This window comes from Copadichromis virginalis, linkage group LG14, assembly GCF_057382275.1.
Source record: "Copadichromis virginalis isolate Kocher_CV1m ecotype Utaka linkage group LG14, C_Virginalis_male_GT1.1, whole genome shotgun sequence".
NCBI classification, from domain to species: domain Eukaryota; kingdom Metazoa; phylum Chordata; class Actinopteri; order Cichliformes; family Cichlidae; genus Copadichromis; species Copadichromis virginalis.
In genome coordinates, this window is record NC_140631.1 from 30,218,589 (window position 1) to 30,244,568 (window position 25,980).

At 40.1% G+C, this 25,980-nt stretch overlaps 1 protein-coding gene across 4 annotated transcripts in view; it reads right to left on the reverse strand.

Moving 5' to 3' along the window:
- Nucleotides 1-25,980, reverse strand: part of cadm1b (cell adhesion molecule 1b) — a 169,539-nt gene that overhangs the window by 17,103 nt on the left and 126,456 nt on the right. For 3 of the 4 annotated variants that reach the window (XM_085430382.1, XM_085430381.1, XM_085430384.1), the window contains 6 exons: nucleotides 25,105-25,257; nucleotides 22,262-22,399; nucleotides 14,270-14,428; nucleotides 11,524-11,620; nucleotides 11,078-11,250; nucleotides 2,073-2,123 (listed from right to left, as the gene is read on the reverse strand). In XM_085430382.1, the coding sequence (XP_085286508.1) occupies nucleotides 2,073-2,123; nucleotides 11,078-11,250; nucleotides 11,524-11,620; nucleotides 14,270-14,428; nucleotides 22,262-22,399; nucleotides 25,105-25,257 (771 nt within the window). The remainder of the gene's footprint in view (nucleotides 1-2,072; nucleotides 2,124-11,077; nucleotides 11,251-11,523; nucleotides 11,621-14,269; nucleotides 14,429-22,261; nucleotides 22,400-25,104; nucleotides 25,258-25,980) is intronic. The other variant, XM_085430383.1, reaches the window with a different exon arrangement.

Below are 25,980 nucleotides of genomic sequence, written 5' to 3' on the forward strand. Positions count from 1 at the left end.
CAAAGCTTGACTGATGTTAAATTTTTAAGACTGATGCCAATAACAGCAGTCGGTTGTTTAAAAATCCAATAGACACATGAAACATAAACATATTTCTCTAAAGGTTGTGATGTTTAGTTATTCATTAGCCTTTACTAAAATAATATGACATCAGACAAATATGGCAGTTTAGAAATAATCTTCTTTCAATGTCACAACAAGTTGTCAATGAGCAATTGCTTCGATCTCAAACACATGTTGCTAACAGGAAAGTTGCAGAGTGCCTTCTGGCAGAGAAACTATGCAACTATGCAAAGTTATTTATAGTTTACAATTATGTGAAGTTTTTAATCAGTTTGTAAGCTACATAATTATGTTTGGTTTTGTAAGGAACACTACAAGGATATGTGAGCAACTAAAGTAGCTAAAATAAATGCTACCAAACTAAAACAAAATAAATGCTACCAAAGATTTACTGTACTGTACCTTTAAAATCACTAAGGATCACATACAGTAGCTAAAGAAGTTCAGTTGCCTCTGATTACAAAAAAAAACCCCTACAGTGGTGGCCATGCCAAGTCAAACCAGTCTAAATGAATGAATAAAAAATTGTTCTGTATACTTTATTGGAGAGAGGAAAATGCTTTACTTTGCTGTTATGCTGATTAAGGTAGCGCAAACCAATCTACCGCAAGCCAGCTTAGCATTGCCCCTGTGACAGGGTATTTAGAAGAGTAGTGAACTGCAAGAAAGCTCAATTACATCCTCCCAGCATGTACTGAATAAATCACGTTAAATCCTCTTTTCAAGCCTGTCTTTCGGAAATTACTGGAATGTTACAGCAGAAAACACAGAGGCGACTGCAGCAGAGTAACTCCGAGGAGAAGAGCTTAGAGAAAACTGCAGAGTAATGCACAGCTTTGCAAAGCAACTTCCTGTTGTGACTCTGCCACGCCCAGAGAGAGTCAGAAAGCTGAAATGAGGCTGTAACCATGCAGTGCGATCACTGACATGCAGTACTGCAGATAGTGAGGACACATAAGGAAATATTTCTTAACTTGCTCTGGGGAAGAGCTGTGTCATAGCGGTTTATGGAGGAGATCTCGCACATATAGCCCTGTTTTTAGTAAATGAATGCATAATGCACACAAATACTGCTTAAAGGCCGGTGATCCAATGACTGTATAAATGAATGCTGTCTGGAAGCATCCCCCTCTTTAGACTCCCGTAGCTCTTTGTTGCACTCTTTCCAACTTATTGGTTGCTTTTTGCTTTTTTATGACTTTATGAATTGCAGAGTGGTCAGAACAAAAGAGGAAAATTGACATAACTCTAAAGTAGCTATTGATAAACTGATCTATTCTTTAAGGATAGTTTTTGTATTGAAATGTCACATTCTGGCATATCTAAATGTCAGCTCCCAAGGTTGCCTCACCATCTGTCTAGCCTTAACGGTGCTTTTGAAATAATAGCAAAACTTTAAAAAAAAAAAAAAGGTTTATATTGAAATGAATGTTTTTTTTTATTTTTTCAGCCGGGGTAAATCAAAGCGTAGAATCCAGCACACAGATGATGCCAAAAGGGTGCTCTGCTAAAAACACTGCAAATGAACTGCCTTTCATTGAGTTCATATGTGTTTGAGAAAATAGTTATTGATGTTTTTTGGCCTCGCAAAGACGAAATGTGACTGGCATTTGTAGAGGAGATGTAAAGGGCATTATAATATGATGGATGGGCCGGTTGAGATATAGCTGCAGATGCTGATAAGATAGCAGAGCAGCAACGCGGAGTCTCTAAATTTTCTCAGATCAAGATCATGTGACTGGAAAAGCCTGTGACAGGTGTCTCTGGCAGCCCTGCACTGCCTGTTGTCATTGTCACCTATCAGAGGCACTATCTGATTAAAACTGGCCATCCACAGTCTCTTAGCTGTAGGTACAAACCAGCGTTCACTCTCTCGCTCTCTCCAAACATCTTATCGCACTTGCATGCAGGCTCTCTCTCTCTCTCTCTCTCTCACACTCACACGCACACACACACGCACACACACACACACAACTATTAGGAGGGACAGCAGTGGGGGCATACAGTACCTTGCGTGTTGACTGGGTTGGTGGTGGGTGTGGGGATAGTAGTGGGAGCATCTAGATGAAAAAGAGTAAAAAATAAAGAACATGTATAAGAAATAAAGAAAGACAAGAGTAAAGAAAGAGACAAAAGTCATTGAAGATGAAAAGCTATACTATAAAAATTATGACATGCACACATTTTAGCTACGGTGTGAGTTACTGTAAGGTCATGCCCGTAGCTTTGAGACTGGTTCAAAGACAGAGCAACACTTTTTAAGTTTATCTTAAAACAGAAGTCAGGTACAAAGTCAGGCACCCGTATGAACATTTAAACATCGTTTGCACTGTTAATTCATCCTCTTCTTACTGGTCCTAATGCAGCAGTTCTCCAATCAATTTAAGTGATTTGGTACTTTTTTTTTTTGCAAAACTCAAGAAAAAGCAAAAAGAAAAAGAAAGAAATTCAAAACTTTTACAGGGCCTTGCCAATGTCAGTTAAATCAAAATCAATCAAGCACCTTTCAAAGTCACATTTTTTAAGTTATGAAATCTTTTTGTCTAACTAATCATCTGCTGCAGCTCTACAGAGAAACACTGCCCAGGAAACAAAAGGAGGAAATTGGGTTCTAAAAGAATTTGACTTTAGAGGATAGCCTCTTATTCAAGCCGGGGCACAGAAGATAAACTTTGTTTTGCAAAAATCGGGACTGCTTTTGTTCTCAATTTATTTTACTGGAAATGCCTAAGTAGCACGGACCAGTATGAGTCGAAAGATTAGAGCAAACAAACATGTGTTCATGTTCGTATGGACACCTGACTGGTGTTTTAATACAGACATGGAAAAATGTGAACCTGTCCTTCAAGCAAAAGCTGTGATGTAAAAGCTAACATCAGCATGTTAACATGCTCAAGCAACAGTGCTAACATGCTGATGTTTCAGAGGTAACATTTTTACCATGTTTGTCATATTAGTTTGTCCAGACGTGGGGGGGGGGGGGGGGGTGAGGTGCAGTGTCTGAACTAAATTTAAATGTTTAAATGGCAAACCATCAAGTAATTGTTGAGATAGAAAAGTCTGAGAATCAAGTCATCCAGAGTCATCCTCTGGTGAATCGACATTGCGTTTTCTTGCTGGGGATGACCATCGTAATACACAATCATACACTTGGCTTTTAAAAATAAGCCTTCAACTGCCACGTGGAAAAACTGCTTGTAAAATGTCCACAGTTGTCGTCACCTACAGCACCCTGGAAACCCAGAAAACTGAGCCTTGTAACAGTTTTATGAAAACATGTATTTTAACCTTTATCTTTTCCTAAACAAGTGCTAAAGTTTTTGTGCCTAAACTTAACTGAGCAGAACCAATGAAACAAGCAAAAGAGTAAGTAAGAGTAAATTTCAAACTTCAAACCAGACAAACTTAAAATGGTCCAAGCCAATCACATGGCAGTACCTCAATGTATTTAGGCATGCGTATATGGCGAAGGTGACCTGCTCAAGTTCAAACTGAACATCAAAAAGGGGAAGAAAGGTGACTTAAGTGACTTTGGTTGCTGGTGCCAGACTGAGTATTTCATAAAATGCTAATCTACTGGGATCTCTAGTGTAAAGAGACAATAGCCCAAAAAAGAGAAAATAACCAGTGAGTGGCAGTTCTGTTGACGTCAATGCCAGAAGTCAAAGAAGACTGGTCACACGGCTTTAAGCTACTAACAGTAATTCAAATAACCCCTTGTTACAACAAAGATATGCAGAAGAACATCCCAGAATACTCAACCCCGAAGCAGATGGGCTACAGCAGCAGAAAATCACACTGGGTGCCACTCGTTTAAGCCAAGAACAGGAAAGACAGCCGAAGATTCAGGCAAACTCATCAAAACTAGACAGCAGAAGATTGGAAAACATTGCCTGGTCTGATGAGTTTTGATATCTGCTGTACCACCTGCAGATGGTAGGGTCAGAATCTGGCATAAACAACACAAAAGCATGAATCCATCCTACCTTCTAGCAACAGTTCAGGCTGCTGCTGGTGGTGGTGTAATATTGTAGCGGGGTATCTTCTTGGCACACTTTGGGCCGCTCATTTAATGCCACAGCCTACCTGAGGCTATGCCGATCTTCTTATGGCTGCTTCAAGCAGCATAATGCAACATGCCACAGAGCTCAAATCACCTCAAAGTGGATTCTTGAACACAACAAATAATTCACGTTACTCATATTGCCCCCACAGTCTTCAGATCTCAGTCTGATGGAGCACCTTTAGGATGCGGCAGGCCAGAAATCTGCAGCGAAAGTGTGACGCCATCGTGTCTACATGGACCAAAATCTCTGAGGAATGTTCCCAACACCTCGTTGAACCTGGTCATGAAGAATTAAAGCAGATCTGACGACAAATGGAGTCCAACTTGGTAATGTGTACCTAATAAAGTGACCGTATTTAAAAACATTGTCCTTTTTCAGACATTTCACAAGTTAAGAATGATCGTTCATTTCACTAAAAACAACCTCATAGTGTTTCTACAGGTAAGCCAAGAAATGAAAGTATTTAGCACACATCATCTGGGGATCATGAATAGGTGAATACCAAAACCCCATTAAGTAGTCGCTGAGCCCAAACAGTCATGTCACTATCATGGCTAAAAATACAATAAAAAAAGGCATTAACATTTCACTATACAGGGGTTGTTGTATTATATTTCATAATGACAAGCTATTATATTTCTTTATTTGTAAAAAAAAAAAAAAAAAAAAAAATTCTAATTAAGTATGAATAATAATGCCTGGCAATCATGCAAAGGTATTACTATTTTCCACAGTCTCAATAATTGAGTCAGGCTGCAAATTAAAGCACTTTGGTGGTCTCCCGCTGCAGCACAGCAGAGCCCTGAGTTGCATCCCCTGCCCCACACTGTACTGATTAGGCCTGTCACTAACCCCCAAACAAAATAATCAAAAAGACAGAATGGAGGGCAATTCAGGTATGCAATAGTACTAAGGAGGGCTGAAAGCTTCCTCATCAGGGGAATATATGCCAGGCTCTGGTGCAGAGGGAAGACAGCACGACCCCTTGCTGTGGGAGAGTCACAGCAGGGGAAATTGGCTGGCTGTCTCCATGCCTTTACTGTCTGCACTCCATCAAAAGACAGCAGTGGGGGACCACACACTCCCAAACTAATGATAAAACATCAAGGACAGCATAATGTTGCCGCCGGGGATGGAGTGTATGGCAGAGGTGGTGCTGATGGTGGTAGGGTGTAGCATCGGGTATCAGGAAGAGATTCGGCTCTGACAGTATTTGAAAAGGGGGGTGGGCTAGATTTCTTTCCCTGTGACCGAAGGCAGTGTGATAGCTGAAATGTCAGTGTCTGGAAGAGGGAAATTGGCCATTCAGGGATGAGGGTCTTCACAAAGGCCGGGATAGGATGTGGCACATATAATATCCAGACGAACAAGAATTCTCCATGGGCAATTTCCAGGCTGAATGACTCTGGGCTCAGCATTATGAGGGCTGAAATATGAGTGTATTTTTGAGAGACCATATTTTCAGGGAGCATTTGTATCAGTGAAGAATTTGATATGAGAGAATTTAACCATAAAGTGAAACAATGTAGGAGAAATTGTTTATCTATGCCTGCTTACACCTGCCTGCCAACATGACGGCGTGGAATGTATTTTACTTGTTTCTTGTTTTCTCTGCTTACTTCTCTTAGTTAAAAGTGCCCTTTATATAAAGTTTTGCAGAGGTATTCTATAAAAACACACATAGAGAAAAAAAGCCTGTAAAAGAGGTTGCATCAATTTATCTAACGATTTCTCTTTTTTTTCTTATTGCGACGAAAAAAATCGGCAAGCTGTTGTGTTGAAACTCATTCCACACTGTGTTGCATGTTTCATAAAAGCAGTGTGATTCACAAGGACACAGTTTCCCGACAGCCTTTCATAAGAACAAGGAGACCCACGAGCCCCGTCATGTTATGTCGAAACCCTGATAAACCCTAAATTCCCAGTGCTTGTGAAGCTTTGATTTATTTTTTTTGTCTGTAGAGGATTTTTTGGGTCAGGAAGTCAAGTGCGGGCTTAACCATGGTGGCAAAGTGAGGGTTGTTTTCCTGCCAACGGGCAGCATGTGTGAGTTATAGCATCAGGTCACCTCTATGAGAGAAAGGCCTCTCTCTGACCAGCTCTCCCTAACAACACACACCAGCCAGAGGGCACAATTCACAGCCTGTTGAAGGCACACCCTTGTGGAGAACAGCATGACAAGCCTCTTTTTCAGCCTTTCAACTGGCCACATACAATACGAGCACTACAATGGGGCTTGATTTGACGTGAATTTACATCGGCCTCACACCTGTCCCGGCTGTCACGCAGTGAAAGGTCATTAGTCTTTTTGAAATAGGAAGAGCCCGAAGGACCAGTGCTGGTAGAGGGTGGCAACAGGCTGAAACTGATAGACAATTCAGGCCCAGCTCTATCAATAATTCTGCAAGCAAATATTTATCAAGTACAAAACAGCTCATTAAAATAAAACTATTGGTTGCAATGCCCTTAGTTAAATAAAATACTTTTTTTTGCAACAGGCGTGTGATGGCTTTAGCAGGAGCTCGCAAATAGCAAAACAAAGCAAAACTGGCAGATAAGAGAGGGAAAATTGCATTTTACAACAGAAAAATATGAGCCTAATGCTAGCTGGCCAGATAAGAGGGGTGCACTGGTGGACAGTTGAAATTGCTGTTGAGTATTGCTGCTGGAAAGCTATGGAAAAAAATGGCACAAGGTTATCACGCAAAGAGCAATGCATGTTGCAGAGACACACATTAATTAAGCTACTGTTGCAAGCATGATTAGCCTGGGACAACAAACTCTCACGTGGACCACAACATGATTTTTTTCTGGCATTAAATCCTCCAGAAAACAGGAGTGGGAGTCGCAGATATAATTATATGCAGTTTGAGCACCTTTTACCAATCTCCTGTGTCTCATTACGGAGAGCTAAAGTCATGGAGCGTCCAACATTTGCACACCAGAGAAATGGTGTTTAATGGAAATTGGTAAAATATGTGGATAGGAAGTTACTAATTGAAGGAGTCATGGCCAAAGGCACAAACACTGACAACGCAGACACTGTAGCTTTTATTCGGGACCGGAGAACATTCGCTTCCCGTGGCTTTCAGTCATTCACGTAAGTGTTATGGGTGCAGAATGAATCAAATGATACATGAATTTAACAGCAGTAGACACGCATCATGCATGAGTTCCTAAATGCCCGCAGGCGATTCAGTCGAAACTTCTGAACTATTAGAATATTATATTACTTTCAAGATCTGTGATGGGGAGTCAAAAAATGCTTATGCCACTTGTTCAAAATTGGAGAGGATTTGATCTGAGAGAGTACAATAAATCTTTGATTCCGAGGAATCTTTACACAGCAATTAGAAATTTAGCCGTGGTAGCTTGAATAACGCTGCCTTGAGTGAGCTATTTGCTGGCATATGCTGTCCTTTTGTTTGGAAGTGATCATTATAGGCCCATTGGGAACAAGCAGATGCCATCATCTGCCTGGCAGAGCACAAACCATGGGGCGGCAGAGTTATGGGAGTTACAGGAAATCTACGTCATGGTGACAAAGTCACGCGTGTCAGCTGGTGAAATAAACACATTAGTCCTCGAGCAACCTATGGAACTGCTGAATGTCAGACATACAGTGATGAGGAATTCTGTGTATGTTCCATTAACTGCGTGCAGGGAGACATTTTTATGTGACTGAAAATATTCCAGCAATGATAAAATGGAATACCAGCGCTTTTCTGAGTGCTTTGTGCCTCAGAGATTTGGATTAGCGACATCCTGCTGTGTTTGAAGCCCAGTTTAGAAGACATTCCTAACACCCCACATGGTTATTCTTCAGAAAATTCAAACCATCAATAGCACCTATGCAGTTTCAGCAATCACGGGGGAGTCATTTCACAACTCTGTAATGCTTCCAGGTGTAGAAATTCAGTCTCAGGTTACTCTTACAAAGCCCCAGAAAACCATCATCCCTGCTCCAACAGTAGCTGTTTATTCTTCCTTAATTCCTCTAGAGTCTGACAGCTTTTTGCATCCTCTGCACAAGACCTTGTCCCTCCATTAAAATCCTTTTCAATGCTGGCCCTACAATTGGTGAAATGGTGTTGACATGAAGGCCATTACAAACACATTTACTTTCACAAATGCACATCTTTCAGCAACTGCCATAAACATCTGCTCATCAGCTAGACAAAAAAAAAAAAAAAGAACTGTTACATTGCTGGTTTTTGACACACAGTTCATGGCTGTCAACATGACCTAAGCAAGCAGACTGAGTAATAATCAAAACAATATCACCAGCAGGAAACCTGCAATCAGCTCTTGCACAAAATCCACAAAAAGCCAATTTTGAACAACAGAGCCTTTCTCATTCGACTCTGCAGCTTTGCGCATGTTAGGCTTAAATGTGAGTGTTGATTTTGGAGGCCAAATTTAACAAACTGCATCAACCCAGCATGGTTTGGGTGGTTTTAAAACCAAGCTGTCCTGTTTCTTTCTGGGTTTTTAATTCGGAGAGAGAGACGATTGGTTCACTTTAAAAACACATAGTTGATATTATTCTATATGCCGCGTGACTCCTCATACCAGTATCGGTGAAAGGAATACAAGTGCTATGACCACAACAAAATGTTTACTGCCACACAGATTGGATATAAAGCATATACATACAAGGAATTACAGTAAAATAATGATAAACATACAGCTTTAAATTTATTTTTTATACAGCTTAAAGGGTAACTCATTGACTTAGTGCCTTTTCCTTCACTTTAACAGTTTAAGCTGTATAATTTACCATGACTGGCATCCAGACTAGATTCGGTGTTACAAAATCCTGCCAGTGAGTACACGCCCGAAACTGCGAATTTTAAGTTTCTTTCCACCCAAAGAAACATCCCCCCTGCACAGGATGAAAGAGAAAACAGCCTCCAGGTTTAAAGGGACAAACAAACCACAATCTCATCTGAACATCAAGAATCATTTTGATTCCAGCCCCTGACATTTGTTTAAAGCAAAGACTTACAAGCAACCGGCAATAGGTTATGAGTCTTAGGTAAAAAGAAAGAAAATCTATTTGAGGTAACGCAAACATGTATTTTTGTTTATATTTCCTGAGAGCCTAAACAACAGATTCTCATTCCTGGTCTTGTGTATGGTCACTGGCAGACAATGCTGTTGGCACACAGGCAGGAACAAATTGAAACTTGGGAGTGAAATACAAAATGCTTCTCTAAACAGCAGGGAGCAAGCACTCCAAGGAGAGAAAGCTAAACCCACCAACAATGGCTGCACCTGCTGAAAATTTATTTTCCCCTTATCCACATCACCCCTGCCAGCCACCAAAAATAGGAAATTAAGGTCCAAGTAGTGTGTACCTCACTGACATCAAGTTACGAGATTTCTAAATGATGAAGTCCGCGGTGCTTTGTGCAACTTCAAACAGCTACCTCCTGCTGTTCCCCCCTTGGGGATTCAAGTGCAAGTGCCTGATGCCTTTAAACAGTTGTATGGAGAAAAGAAATGTTTTCAGAATTATGTGCAATTGCATCCAAGTAAAATTTACTGGCAACGGCAAAAGTAGTCGAGTTAGTCATTAAATCCCTATGTTTAGATTTTGTTTTGTGTTCCATTTGGTTGTTTTGTTGAGGATTGTACTGTGTTTAAAAGAAAACAAGAAAAACACAAAAACTCCAATTAGTGTGAAAAGGCTGACAGGCATGTTAAGCTAAGAAGAAAATGAGGCCTCAGTGAAGAGAGGTTAACCAAGAGGAGCAAACTGTCTGTGAAATTTAAAGTCAAGTCCTGGGAGAGATGGTCCCTCAATTGCCCTTTACTGGATGGCCGGAGAACACATTGAAATTCCAACCACTTCGACGTAAGTCAACAGCACCACGGCCGATCTTGATCACAGAAAATGAAGTAATAGCCAATATAGTGCATAGTGTTACGCAGTGCTCTTAGGAATATGGTACTGTTTGTGCATGAGTGTGACGATGCATGTCTGTATAATCCTTGTCTCCACGGGTGGTAACGGAAGGTGCATATTTCTGATAACATTTCTAAATGCATCACAGTCTGATAGCATATTTCTGCACAAAGCAAGGTGGCGTCTATTTCCAGACACGGTGCAGACTTTAAAAAAGCGATAACCTTACAAGGAGATACAAAAAACTGCATTAAATTAAAAATGGAAATGAATCAATAAGTGTTTAGTAGACTAGGCGTCAACAGGCATTGACATCAAGGCTAAAAGAAGTGACCTACTTTTCTTTATCTTTGCTAATTGCTCAACGATAACAACTCAGACATTCTAGGAATGCAATGCTAAATTAGTCAAGTACCTTCTTAAAAGTGTCTGTGTCCTTTATCAGTGAGCAAAACCAGACAATGAATGATAAGCAATTCCACAGAACGGAGGAAGAACTACAAAACACAAAAGACCCCCACATTTGAATAGTTACATTTGGGCCACACATTCAGGGGAGGTAAGTATAATGTGATATAACATATAGCTGCTTCTGGGTTTCTACTGGGTCTGATTTATTTGCTGCTGCTTCAAAAATAATAATATACCATAACACATCTCTCTATTTGGGTTTTTGACATCCCAGTGTAATGCCAACAGCCACTTTATCCATCCCTTTGTACTCCACATACTTCAGAGTCATCATACATTGATGATACAGCTACAGCTAAAATCTTCAACATGAATTCAAAGCCCTGTGGATTTGTCAGCTGCCGCCTCCTTTTAAACTTCCTATTTCTCTAAATAACGGCTAACGTACATCTATGCTTGAAAAGTGGCTGCTTGTATGTACACAGTGTGCCATCACTGTAACACAAAATCATAACCACCAAAGCTGCCGAAGGTCTTTAAGTCTATAAGCTTTTCATAGGAATGATGAGAATTGATGGAGGTATTTAAAATAATAGTGTAAAAAGGAATAAAGTATAACATCTACCATGTACATAGAGGATGTAGTCGACATAAGCCTCTCCTACAGCATTGGACGCCACACAGCGGTAGGTGCCATTGTAGGACTTGTTGAGGTTCTCGATGTAGAGATCAGAGCCGGTGACCACAGCATGAGGCGGCACATCCTCATCTACTCTCAGCCAGTTAATCTGATGGGGACTGGAGAGCACAAATACCACACACATCACTCAGCCTCTGTATATCCATCGTAGAAATCTGAAATAAAGGTCAAATCTGAGAATCTGAGAAGGGCCATTGGCAGGCCCTGTCTAATGATGTAGTTTATACAGCATGCTAACAACTGGTAACATTTAAATGGTACACTGAAATGTAAAGGTTAAGAGGGTATTTGGACTGGCGGGGAAAATAATATACAGTGGAAAATAGAAAATGAAACAGAAGTCTCAAGCACTGAAATGCATCCATACTCACTGTGGCTTTCCTTCAGCGATACATGTCAAATCCAGATTGTCACCCTCTCTGGTTAAACCTTCAGGATATGTCACCACGATCTTTACTTCTGGTTTATCTGGAAGTTAAAGAGATCAGTATTTACAATGCTTCAGTGGTGTAAGCTATAATCCAGCTGACTTTCTTTCTCATACTTGCAGCTAAAGGGTGTGTTAAATGATTATTGGACTCTAAAGCGAAGCGCAGTGAGAAACAGACTTCTAAATGAAAGAAAAACAGTCAATAACGAAACATAGAAGAGTATGAAATGATTATAGATGTGCTCACTAGACATCCAGTCCGCCTGCAGTACCTTATAGTAAAATGGCTTTCCCCCCCCCCCTCCTCTTATCAATGCTAGCCAAAGATTGCCAAAATGTCAAGCGGTTGCAGTCAAGCTTTCTCTTTTTCCTTGAAAGGTCAGACAAAACAGTTATCTTCTGAAAAAAAATTAAAATTCTGCACAGACTACAAAAGGGTACCTTAACCTTTCTTTGATGTTTAACAGCGTAAGGCCGTGTGCATTACCTCTTCAATCAATTCACCATTTAAAGAACACATAAACATCACTGATACCTGAGGAGAAACGTTTTCCCTTATGATTGCTGTACCTCTCAGGCCAAGGCACCATTACACTCTAAGAAACACCAGCTGTACGATAAAGCAGTCAAATACATGCGACACATCTACGGCATGAAGGTCTGAGGATACTACAAGTCTTTCTAAGACCGTATCAACTGCAAGTTATTTATTCCTGTGTGCGCACAGTTCATGCAGGAGTCGTGCAATATGGCAGTGTAATCTACACCGCAGCATGGCGCAAGATCTACACCTGATCACGCTCAGCTATAACGCTGGGTTCAAGAGTCTGTTACTTCTTGCCACTCTGTCTTGCAAGTTTCCAGAGATGTAAAAGGAAAGTGTTTATTATATATTACATGTTTATTTGTGGGTTTTGCATAGTTTGCACTTCCTTTGGAGAGATCTGGAAAAAGGAGGATGTACAGTCATGTGAAAAAGAATGTTTTTCACAGGACTCTATGCAAAACTAAATATACCCTATGATGCAATACGTTGTAGAACCACCTTTCGCTACAACAAGTTGAAGTAAGTTTTATCAGCCTCTCACTTTGTTGTGGAAGAATTTTGGCCAAGTTGCTTTGGTTTATTGAGGTTTGTGAGCTTTTTTTTTTAAGCATAGCTCTCTTAATGTCTCACCCCAGCATTTATGTTTTATGACCCATTTTCACCAAGCTTTGACTCTACAATTATTTGGTATAAAGGACAGTGGCTGCAAAGCTCCCAAATCATCAACCCTCCACCACCATGCTTGACAGTTGCTACGAGCTGTTTGTGCTGATATGCCGAGCCTAGTTTTCGCCAAAGGCTTTGCTGTGCTCTCTTAATTGCCCCTTGGGGATAAATAAAGTCTTTCTGATTCTGATTCTGTGCTTTATGGCCAGATATCTCCACTTTGGTCTCGTCTGTCCAAACAAGATTATTCCAGAAGCCTTGCGGTTTGCTCAGATGCAACTTTGCGAATCGTATTTTTAGCGAGAAGAGGCTTTCTCTTGGCAACCCTTCCAAACGAGACATATTTGCTCAGTCTTATTTAAAAAAAAGCAGTCATGAACTTTAACATCTAAAATGCTAACTGAGGCCTGTAGAGTCTGAGATGTCGCTGTTGTTTTAATGTCCACTCACTTGAAGATTATGGCACTGTGTCGAGTCAACACACACCCACATACAAAAGTGCTAATGATCAGTTAATCAAGTGCTTCATGTTAGCATCACCTGGCTGCTGTTTCCTATGAAAGCTGTAAGGGTGTACTTAGTAGTTAACATTCTTTTTACACTGCTGTTGTTCACCGTGCAGTCAACCATAACGGCCCTTCCAGGTGGCTTCTGTCTGTGTTTACTTTCAAACTCCAACACAAACATTTATGGCTAAGATTACCCACAGAACTCCAGATTAAGTGTACTAGGCTCATAATCACATTGACTTATATTATCTTATTAACCCTTTCCATTCATACAGGTGCCTTTACTGAGATTAGCCTGTGTGTGTTACTAAAAATGCACTTTGTCATCATCTTTTGAAGGCTGAAGGAATTATTATTATTATGCTTTAATTATTTTTGCTGTTTAGAACAGGTTCAAAAGATCATTGTTTCCCAGGTAGTAGTTTCTGCCCAATTTACAACTTTGACTAGGCGGACTCACTCTGGCCTGGTGATGCGGAGACTTGTGCTTGTACTTGTATTTCAGAATTTTCCCAAGTGTCTATTATCAATACAGCCCAAGGTTGTTCATTTTGTCCTCACAGTTGTAAGGATTTGAAAAATCAATACAGCCAAATTCTGTGCCCACTGCTCAACTGTGACAAAATAACCAACACTGTGGTGGATTCTAACTCTGGTAGAGGTATAAATATGCTTCTAGTAACTCTAAAAGAACCCTGTCAGTGCTCTTGCTTATCTGGCTGTGTAGGTTCTCTTATTCTTACATGTAGTATTTTTTACTTACTTTTTTTGCAATCAGAATCAAGTGTTACACCTGAAACATCTTAGGTGTGAAGTGAAATGAAGGACATCTGATATCAATGGCCCAGCCTCACTAATAAGCAGTTAACCCCTCAACTATCCCAGAAAAGAAACAGTTCCCGACACTGTCTGTGGGGCCTCGGTCTAGTTCTAGGCTTGAAAAGACTGAGTTTTGGGTCACTCACAAAGTACTTCCAAGTGTCTTTGAGCCAGGAGGTCCTTTACAGCTGGGTGGTCAATGATGCAGTCCACTGGCATTCCATCATCCTCCTTGGTGACAGAAAATCTTACCCGGCTGGTAACAGTAAACATCCTGTCATACGTCTCCTCAACTGTTGTTTCACCTGGAAAACCATCACAGGGATGACAGGAAGAGAAAGTTAATGGCGAAACAGGGCAAAAACAAATCTGAACTCCTGCAGCAGCAGTCTGCACTGGCTTTAATGAGCAAATAGTCAAAGCTATTAAGAGAGCATTACCTGTCAAAGAGGACTACTTTCAGATGACATTTACATTTAATTTATGATTCAGTGATGTGGTGCCCAGGCGAGACTTTAGGGGATTCAAAGAGTCCGAAGGCCTTCGATTCTGACGAGAGCAGCGAGGAGCGGCTGGGTCATATCCAGCCTGATAATGAAGGCTTCTGCTGCTCGAGGGTTGAGCATTGTTGGGGCTAACCCTGCAGTAATCTGCTGCCCACTAGGCCCTAGGCTGTCAGAAGGGCATTCATTTAGAGAGCATTACAATGCCACAGGGGCATTGCATTAGCTGCAGTGCTGAGTGTGATGGTTTACTCGCACTTAATGAAGTGAGGAAATAATTACAGCCCCACACTGACCTGCAGCACACTTCCATTTCAGCCTTGTCACAGGGGAGCTGTGCCGGACTCAGTGAGGGCAAAACACTGTTGTTCCACAGTTGATGATCACCAATACACATATATGCGGCCTCTTGATGGATATTAACCCCATGTAACATATACGCACCAACCCAAGACCTGCCTACATAAAATTTAAAGTACTGGGAGCAGTAAGTGGTCAATGCACTTGTGGGCATTAAATTTGACCACACTGCCAGCTGCAATGAGGAAACAGGCAGTCGAAAAAGTGCACTGACCATTTGAAAAGGGTAAGTAAGTAATAACAGTAATAACAGCAGGAATACAGTGTCAGTGTGAAGAGGCTGCATTAAAAAAAAGGGTTTCATCTAAACAACAGCGATCTTGCTAGCCTGCACAAAAATGCATAAAAGTGTTGCAGCATGTGTTTGTGCCCTGCAGTGGGTAAAGGTGAAGGTTCTTTGATTAATCATGTGTACTACTACATCTCAGCGTCCATGTGGACATGCTCACTCTATTTTAGACCACTCAACTGATCTGGTCTTAAAATACATCTGATTAGAACCTGATATCAGAGCCAAGAGGAGGTGCAGGAGTCTCATTCCCTTGCAGACCACTTGAATTACAATATGCTGCAGGGTTTTAGTGGGTTTTTGGTCCAGTGATGCCAAAAGCATGGTGCCTACTCCAGCTTAATTATGCCATTTAACTTCACTCGAAAAAGCACCACAACAGCAGTAAATGAGTTTATCCCAAACATCTTTAGTTAAAGTTGAGTCCTGTGATCAGTGGGTACTTGTTCCTTTCCAAATAAGAGCAAAAAAAAAAAAGTCAATTAAGAGCCGTATTGTCACCATACAATCACAAGGTCAATGAGGGCATTTCCAAGCACACCTGCCAGGAGCAGCGCCCTGCGCGCCAAAGAGTTGGGTGAAGTGGAGTGTAAACTGAAGAGATGCGGTGATTAGCCATTTTTCTCTCGGCCAGTCGCACTAATTGCCTCAAAATCACAGTGAAGCATTTAGAGCGTGCGATAACAACAATCACGGCAGTTTACGTTATGTTTGTGTCGAATAAAATGTTGGTTTGCAATCTCTGACAGGGTGTACAATATCAATTTGAGGCATGTCAAATCGTAAATAGAAAGGTGCATACAGTATGAGAGAAGATGCTTTAAAAACATGACAACCTTGTCCTGGCCAAAGAAAAGTGTGTCTCTATGTGTGAGAGTTTGCGTGTGTGTGTTTTCAAGCTTCATTCAAAACTCACTTACAAAATTGGCTGGTGTATCCTGTGTCACACCATGTCGTATTGTGAATGGTTGGTGTGTGGCCATGGGTCGTAGCAACAGTCACACTGTGAGATTTTGTTTTATTTTGTTTTTAAATTCTGGCACTCTGGTGCCTTGGTGGAAAAAATCAACTTGGCCAGTAGCAGACACAGGCTCTCACAGATCTCACAGGCTACCAACATTTAAGACTGATGAATAACAGTCTTACCAGGTTTCATAATTGCACAGTGTAAAGAAAACTTGATGAAAATGTTTCAGGATTTGACACCATAAATTAAATATATGGTTGGAATTCTTTAAATACAATGTAAAAGCCTTAGCCAACCCCTTATTTCTTTATATTTTGTAAGAACTGGTAAATGCACAAACTTAAATGCAAATACAGCATATAAGGCAAAAAACCAGACTTTCCACAATTCTGACAAGTATGAAAGTCAATATTTGGCATGATCACGTTCATTCTACAGCACAGCATGAACTCTCTTAGGCGGGCGTTCTTGTAATTTGTAATTTGTAATCCTTAGGAATAGTTCTCCAGACTTCTTGAAGGACATTCAAAGCTCTTCTTTGGATTTTGGCTGTCTTATGCTCTCATGTCTGTCAAGATGATCCCACACTGCGTCACTGATGTTGAGGTCCAGGCTCTGGAGAGGCCACTGTGTGTTTTCCTATCCGGGTATTCTTTTACTGCATTGGCAGTGTTTTTAGAATCATTGTCATGCTGAAAAATGAAGTCATTGCCAATCAGACACATTCCAGAGGATATTTCATGGTGGTTTACAATTTGATTTTCCATGCTCATAATTCCATCAATTTTAACAAGATCCGTTAACCACTGGCTTTAATGCAGCTCCAAAGCCTAAAAACCTCCAGATGGCTGTAAGACAGTGACTACTGTACCTCTTTCCTGACCTCCACCATGCATATTGACAGTGATTTCAACCAAACTTTTCATTTTTGAATTCATCACTCCATATGAACTGTTACCACCGATTTTCAGTCCAATTCTTGTGTAATTTGGGATACCTTAGCCTTTTAGTTTTGATAGCCACCCTTCCACTGAGACCATTTCTGATGAGGCTTCAGTGAACATTAGATGGATCAGATGATGCTCTCATGCTGTGTTTCAGATCTTTGCTGGAATTTGTCCCATTTCTTAAGGGTAAGACTGACACTTATTTGTCCACCACTTATCCAGTTTCCTCAATGTTTTAATGACACACTGCACACGTGCATAACAACTGCAAAGTGGTTTTAATTAATAGTTCTTTGGGAATGCAAAGATCTATTTTATGCCTGTCAAACGGTGTTATCTTTGGCATTTGTCATAGATTGAACTAAAGAAATGGGAACAAATGATGCGGTTTTGTAACAGGCTGCTAGTAAAGTACTTAAAGATACAATTTAATATTGATTCTTTGCTAAGTTGCCTGTTATGTGCAGATGCAACACACGTCATCCCTTGAGTTAGGAGGCTTTTTTATTAAATTATTTATTGAATGATTTATAGGTCAGCGTTAAACCGCTTAACAAATAATAAAAAAATTGCTCTGAAAATTGGACTGGACTAAAAATGACTGGAACAGGCAGCCAGTGCCTAAAGAAAAACTGAAATGCCTTCAGAAATTCTGGAGAACTGTTGTTCAAAGACACTTAAAAGAATTACAACAAAGTCTGGCAGCAAAATATAAAGAAATGACTAAGCTTCGCACAGTACAGTTTTTCTTTATAAAGAGATTAAGTGATCAATAAATACGTGAAATTGTGGCAAAATAATGAACTAATCAAATTAAGCCGTAATTGGTGCCCATCTAATTTTTTATAATCATTTTAGGCTAATTGCATTTTGTGGGAAATAATCAGCTGGATAGCAAAAACTTGTAGAGTGATGACATAATTTGATGAATTGATTGATGTGATTTTATAGAAATTTTTAGAAAATAATAGAATGAATTATATTAAAACACTACTGCCAATGCTGTTCACTTTATGTGATCGAGCAAATGGGCTCTGACCCAGAGGTGGGCATGTGCGGCCACAGGCCGACTACAGGAATGCCACTTTATTCTGAGACACATTGAGCATGAGCGCCTGGAGAGAGGACAGCAGTTTTACATCTTTGCATTATTGGCCACTTATGTTAACTAACATAAACCCAGCTCTTAAATCATATGGCACACTGCTTTATTGAGAAATCTTGTGTGTTGTATCAAAATATTTTAAGCTTTTTGAACGTCACTTCAGGTGAAGCTGTGTCATTATACATGTCAGGGAAAATTACCATTTGACTCTGTGACTGACACTGTGTGATAAAGGCAGTGTTTATGTATTTTTTTTATTCTAAGATAAGCAGTTCAACTTTTTTTGTCACCCCAACATCAGAAATGAATCTGACACCCTCGTGACACCTGCTTTTTATGCCTTGGTTGCCTTGCCTTGAATCTTGATTTAATCGCTGAATTTATTATTAAAAACAGCTTTTGCAATTAGTTCTGTCAGAAACGCTAAAGGTAATGAGCTATCTTGATGTTTGCTCCAACAGTAGTTAGCTTATGAAGCAGATGTGAATCCTATGTAATAGATAGAAGAGGTACGATATGTGTGACTTTTTTTGTAGTAACTACTGAAAATCCAGTTATTGGCTGATGTAACTGATGATTCAAGTAAAAACAAATGGGTTTTTATGTCATTTTATTTTCTTCTGCTTTTTTGTGGTATGTAACAACCTCTCCGCCTTAAAAAAAAAGAGCTGTCTCTGTGCAATGTCAAGAGGACTTTCTGCCAAATTAGCCCCAATCCGCCTTGTGTAACTGTGTCTGCCTGAAAGTCCCATGGTGTTGTGTCTTTCATTTGACAGTACAAAATACCAAAGGGACAGGCAACACTTTTCAAGGTCAGGAAAATAGCACCACTTACCCTTGTCTTGGCATTTTCATGAACAAAAGCGTCTTTAATTTGACTTCTACGATCAGTTCTGCTTTGTTTCGAGTCTTCTTATTAAATTCTTTTAAAACGAAAACCAGTAGAAAATCATGGGGAAACAAAGTTCTGCACCGCATCTTGACAACTCATACAGAGTTATTAACGATGTACAGGCCAACCAACGCTTGTCAATTACCAGTGTCATCCAAGACCCAGATGAGGAAAACAACCGTGCATCAGGTCATGGAAGGACTCAAATCTGAATGCAGAGGAGATTTGAGAGTTGCAGCAGAGATGTCAAATCAAACGCTCTTGTGAGCATCGAGCACTGATCAATCCCAGTGCAATCAAGCATAACCGCTTCTCAGGGTGACATTTTCTTTCAATCAGTTTCTAACCTGGGTCTTCTGCCTGCCAACACACTGCAGAGCCACCAGTGATCAAGCTCTTTTGGCGAGGCTTAGACAGTAAACTGCTAGAGGTATTTCGATTAGCAATGCAGAGAAAATGAAAATGATAAAGATTTTTAACTTGCTCCGTTCACTCGATATAAGATAAGGCGAGTTACGCTGGGGACCCTGGAGATGTAAGGAAAATACACTGTGAGTGACTTAACCTGTACAGTAAGCAGTCGGGGCTCCTGTGACGCAAAGCACAAAGAAGTGATTAAAATGCTTTAAACCCTCGGTGTTCAATTGCTACAATTTGTCAAAATTGATACTCTGAGACACAACACATATTTTAAGATTCAGTGTGACTTACAGTTACCAAGGATATCATTATCTCAGATGTCACCGTAAATAAACATCCATAAATTTGCTTAGAAATCAGAAACAGAAAGACACTGCTCATTACTCCAGAACCTGTCTGAGAATTGCCAGGTTTTTAAATTACTCTTGTTTCTGCATCCATTACAATAAAGAACATCCATCAATCCATTTCCTTAACTGCTTATCCAATTCAGGGTCTGGAGCCGATCCCAGCTGACAGGGTATGCCCTGGGCAGGTCTCCGAGGCCACCACAGGGCACAATAAGGAACAGATAATAGTTAATTTGGTGGAAATTTAATGGTGCCAATTTGCCACAAGATAAGTGGTTAAAAGATCTTTGATAGCTCAAAGGACAAAGCAGGTGTTGACATATATAGAAAGCATTACGGTAGCTATACGCCATTACGGTGATACTGAAATGTACTCGAGCTTACAAGCAGTGAAAAATAGATTATTTGACCTGTATTGGGAATTTATTAAAATATTTTAAAAGCAGCTCTTTTGATGTAATATTGTCGAATGTAATTTTTTGTTATTTAGATGCCAGGATGTTCAGTAACAAAAGGGGACAGAATAGCATTACATACCAAAAAAAGGTAAACCTTGACTTTGGAATACTTGCTCATATAAGTTCCAAAAGTCAAAAATAAACCAGCTCAAGTGCATCAAATTAAAAACAAGGGCAAAAAAATTAATAACGTTTTATTTTATCAGTTAAGATATTCAAATTTTTCAAAATGATTTTTTAAACTGTATATTAATTCAAAATCTTTCAAAGTTGAACTTGAAAGTTCAGCTTTTGAGTTTTTAGTGTGTTTTCAATAAATGGAATATTTCAAATTCATTATAAAATCCAAAGCCTGCTACTTTTCAAAGCTCCTCTTAAATTTTCCGCGTGTGGCGTCACATGATCGCCTGTAAATTTGGAAAAAAAGCATTAAAACATTAAATGCAGCTGTCCAACAGAACAGATCTCTTCCTGTACTCAGCAGACGAGCACTCGGCTCCACTACATTTGAAATAACACTGCAGATGTCATTTATGCTAACAAGCATTTTGTGTGCTGAGTCTCTCGCAGGCCACAGCCCATCAGTCCCGTACCTGCCAGCATGATAAATGGTTGCAGAAGCAATTCGGCCAATTTGAAAGAGTGTGTAAATTAGGCCAAGGATTTCTTTATTACCGGCACGACTGTCTCGCCCACATACATACGTAAGACAAACATGATCAGAGAGATTCTATAAAACTACTGAGATGTGTGCATGTGAATCTCAATCTGAGCGGGAGCTAATGAATTGTTTAGCACGTCCATAATGAGAAGTGATTTGTGTTTCCTTGGGTACAGGAGGACGTGACTTTCTGGCTTTCTTTATGTATCCACTGCCACTATGGATTAGCCCTGCTCAGCATGTCAGGGGCATTTCACTGATCTAACCATCCTGTTGTCTCTTCTTTCCTTACACAACACTCAACAACTCATAAACAGAAATTGACTTCGACTCCTGTAGGGAACACTGGAGGCATAGATGGCATTTAGCTTCAGATTCACTCTTGTCTAAATATTTCATCTCTCAACAAGCCAAATGAATCCTCTCCATTCTAATACATATATAATTTGACAACAAGCTCTGAGACATCCACTCTGTGTAAATACGATATGACTAAAACGAATATCTCCCTAGTTGTATAATAAGTATATCATGAATAATTGATGACCCCCTAATCATAACGGAGAGGTAATAAGGCTTTCTCACCACTCCACATTACATCCCTGTTTCTGAGCAGCCTACAGCCGGCCTTAGGCGGAAAATGCATGGAGGAGAAATGTGCAAATAACCATGTTTGCTATGTATGGATGGTTTAAAGAAAATACAAAGATGTAGAGTTTAGTAGCTTTAGAAAACATATTCCATCAGGAGACGGAGTGTAACCAGTAAATATTTAAGCAATTTTAAATCTGAACTTGGATCTGTGAAATGAAAATTACAGTATGAAAATGCCTTTAAGGCAAATGTTTTCGAAAATTTATGAGAAAAATAACACAGGCCCGAATTGCAGGTCTTGCAGTTGCGGTTGCATAGTTTGTTGATTACATAGTGGAGCTGAGCAGGCAGCACAGGCTGAAGGACGGGTGGGAGGGGGGTTACACACAAGAAAAAAAAGAAAAGAAAAGAAAGAAAGCAAGCACTGTCTTTCTGCAGCTGTGTATGCCAGACTGGATTATCTTCTTATATGTGTCAGTCAACATAATCAGTACAACACACATTAATGTTTTGGAGTAGAATTCCGTTTTATTCACAGAAGAAGTGCCTGGAGCATGTGAAGCAAACTGGGTGAGGCTGTTATTCTACTGACCTGTCAGTTCTTCCTCCCCTTTCATCCATCTGATGTAGGCGGCTGGCTTGCCGCCAATGGCTGTGCAGGTGAGCTCCGTCTCGTTCCCCTCGCTGACCACGTCCTCGCGGCTCTCGATGATTGGGCTGCCTGGCGGGACTGACCCAGAACAATGGCAGAGGCAGCACATAGACACACAGACAAAAATCTATTAAAACTTTACAATAAAGTTTCAAATACTTAAATACTGGGTAAAGTCACTATTCCTCACTATTAGTAAGCTACCTGTTCACACTGATCGTCAGTGAATACATAAGTTTCAGCTTTTACTGATTTACAGTGCTCTCCATAACAGTTGGGACGATGATACATTTTTTTGTAGTTTTGCATCTGTGCACCATCACAATAAATTAATCAGTCAATATGTGATGGAAGCACACAAACTTAACAAACTGGTTATACACAGTTTATATCCCATTTCTTTACCTTAAGAAACTCTTGGGTTGCTTTTGCAGCACACTTTGGGTCATTTGTACTGATCAGTCTGCAGCATTTGGTTGAATCTCTTCTATCAGCAGTCGCATCGTCACAATGCTGCCCCCACTATGTCTAACAGGTTTCATCCTTTTCCCATCATTCTGGTATTTCATTTGTCTAAAGATCTAACCTGACCTTTGTGCTCTTGAGTGTAATTAGTGGTTTTCACCTTCTAAACTCTCTGCATTTCCATTCATGAATGCATCTCCGAATTGTGGACTTTGATTGTCTTCTGCCTAATAATGGCATTAACATTTCTCATATTTAAAATTAAATTAATGACAGCAATAAATGACAGCACGTCTGCTGTATTTGTCATAAAATAACAAGGGAATAGGCCTCACATGGCCATGAGACTACTTGCCAGTCAATTAGACCAATAATTTACATTTTTTCTTGAATTAAACCTGTAAGTCTGCACTTCAATCACGTATTGTTGAAATTACACTCCACTGTGGTGGTGTACAGAGGCAAAACTACAAGTATTGTGTCTTCAGTATGAGGAATAATAATTATAGATTCAATATAAGGACTCACATATCTCAGCGAATTCTTGGAAGGAGATGGACACGATTATACAAAGAAGTGGAATAACTTGAGCGACAGATATACCAAACAAAAAAAAGACACTACTGCAAATAAAGGGGATCCAAGAAGGAAAAAAGAGCCAGGATTTTGTTTGTTTCTATTGTGGCTAGCACTGCATAGGTGCACCACAAGGCAATTAACAGCATGCACAAGCATGAATGCTAGCAACGGCATCGTAGTAGGCACTTAAAAGACTCACCACAGTAGTTTAAAGTAGCCGTTAGTGTGAGAGGTTGAAAATGATGTTGCCTCACCAGCTATGACAGATATCTAGTCTTTTCGCAGATTTTTGGGGAAGCAATAACAGAAATACTCTATTTTCTCATAAAAAAGAAAAGAAACTTGTGTGAATGTGGCAAGGATAAACTACAGGCTAACATTAAGCAGTGTTCTGTTATTATCTAAGGAGATCCAATCTTTTCCATGTTCTCGTTTGAAAGCATGCACAATCCAAGCAAAGCTTTAATTTAGAATGTTAACCTTATGGAGAGTAGAAAACAACTGAAAACAAAAAAAAATCTTTTTTGTTTGTTCTGCTGTGAGGTTGTGACACATCATCATTTCATGCTGATATAGTGAACTGGTTCATATTTTTAAATCATATAATTATCATTTATTTAAAGTTTTGTTATACCATCTGGAAAATGGGAGCCTGATACTCGTTTGTATATTTGATAACTTTGACGATTTCTACCAACTCACACGAGAAATATAGTTTTATTTAGATGCTACTAGAATAGACAAGCTGTTACAGACTAAAATATATTTTCATTTGTAACAGCTTGTCTGCATTTCAGATGCTTTTGCAGTTGTTCATATCATACCTGTCTAAATGAACGGACGTGTGCTTATTTTAATCACTGCAGGTGCCTACACAAGAGGTCATATGACTCACATTTTTATTTTATTCATCCCAAGAGGGGCTTAAGTAGCTGATATGAGTTGCGTGATAATCTGCACAGTGTCGTGACAATCCATCAAACAAGTGGCAGACCAACAAACCACATTACCTCAGTTACTGTTGTTTTTTTTTTTTATTAGGTGAGTAAAAGGAGTTTGTGATGCATTCATTAACACCTTCAGCTAGCATGAGTCACGAATCTATCTCCTTGCATTTCTTTTAAGCTAATGTTAAACAAGCATATGTGATTAGAACCTATGGGTGTAAAAAGAGGATGGGGAACAGTTCTCCCTCATCCCTTGTATTACTCATCACAGCAAACTTGCTGAACTTCAGTTACTTGAAAGAAAAAAGTCAGCAGGGTGCTTATTTCAAGGACTCTTCAATGCAACCCTTAGTTCAGAAATACTGCAGCTAGGTTTCAATTGTACAACTAGAGTAATTACTTTAAAGTGCTTTTAATTCCTTTCAATCCCCCAGGATGTCTGCATGTATAATAAAGCTTAACTAGAGTAATTTCACTCCAAAGCATCAAAGTGTGGCACAGCTGACTCTCAATAGGGAATCATTTGGAGCAGCCAAGTCAACATTCACCGGGATTCACATAGTCAACACAGCTGCCAAAACCAACGCGGTCTGAGCCATCAGTTTCAGCATCTGCTCCTTTTCGTTATGCTGTTGAGCACCGCGAGAGCCTAATTGGCTGACATTTTGTTTCAGTTGCTAAAGATAACAGGATCAAAGATTACTATTATTTCATATTCACCGTCTATAATGGAGCAAAATAAAACAAAAGACTGTGTGCGCGTGAAGTTCACACATGTGTCCTCACACCTACCTAGGACAGTGATGTCTGCGTAGGCTTCCTGAGGAGGATCTGTGTAGAGCTGGCACACATAGCGTCCCTCATCGGAGAGTGACACATTGGACAGAGACACCCGCAGTTCGTTGTCAGAGAAATTCACCAGCTGGAACCGGCTGTCCTTGAGAGCTGTGGGGATACATGTGAGACAGAGACAGTGAGGATACAGAGTACAGGGACACAAACACGGGACATGGGGTGAGAAAGAAGGGGGACGGGTGGGGGAAATGGGAAGTGGTGGAGAGTGGTGAGAACGAGAGAGAGGACGGAGAAAGACAAAAGAGACAGTAGAAAATGAGACTGAGGAGAGAATGTGGTGGGCAGAGTGCTGCTCTTTTGTGGGCTTTCTCCTTAATTGAGTAGAAGAAAAGTGAGTTTCAAAATGATTCATACAAGTTGATTTATAAAGTAGCTTTACAGTCCAAAGAGCACTCGCAAAGAAAGGAAAGTGTGAAGAGTGCTCATAAAGACTCCTAACAAGCTAGGAACTCTTAAAATGGGCTGCGGCTGGTCATGGATGGATGCATCAAACTCACATATTCCACAAAAAGGAGAGGCATTCAAACATACATAATGAATGAAATCACTGTGTGCAAGAAGAGAGGCTCGGATGCCTCAAACTCTAAATCAAAAGTAGACAAGAATATGTATACTAATGCCTGTATAGACTGGCTGAAATTTCTTTTAATGTCATCAAACTAGGTTAGCCATCTCTGAGTTTTACCCACTGCGTTTCATTTAGGTCAGCCCTCATCCCAGAGCACTCTTTTACATAAACAGCTTTGGTTGATTTGATTGGGAGCCCTTTTGATGTTTTGACCTGCCTTCTTTATCAAGCCCTCTCTGCATCTG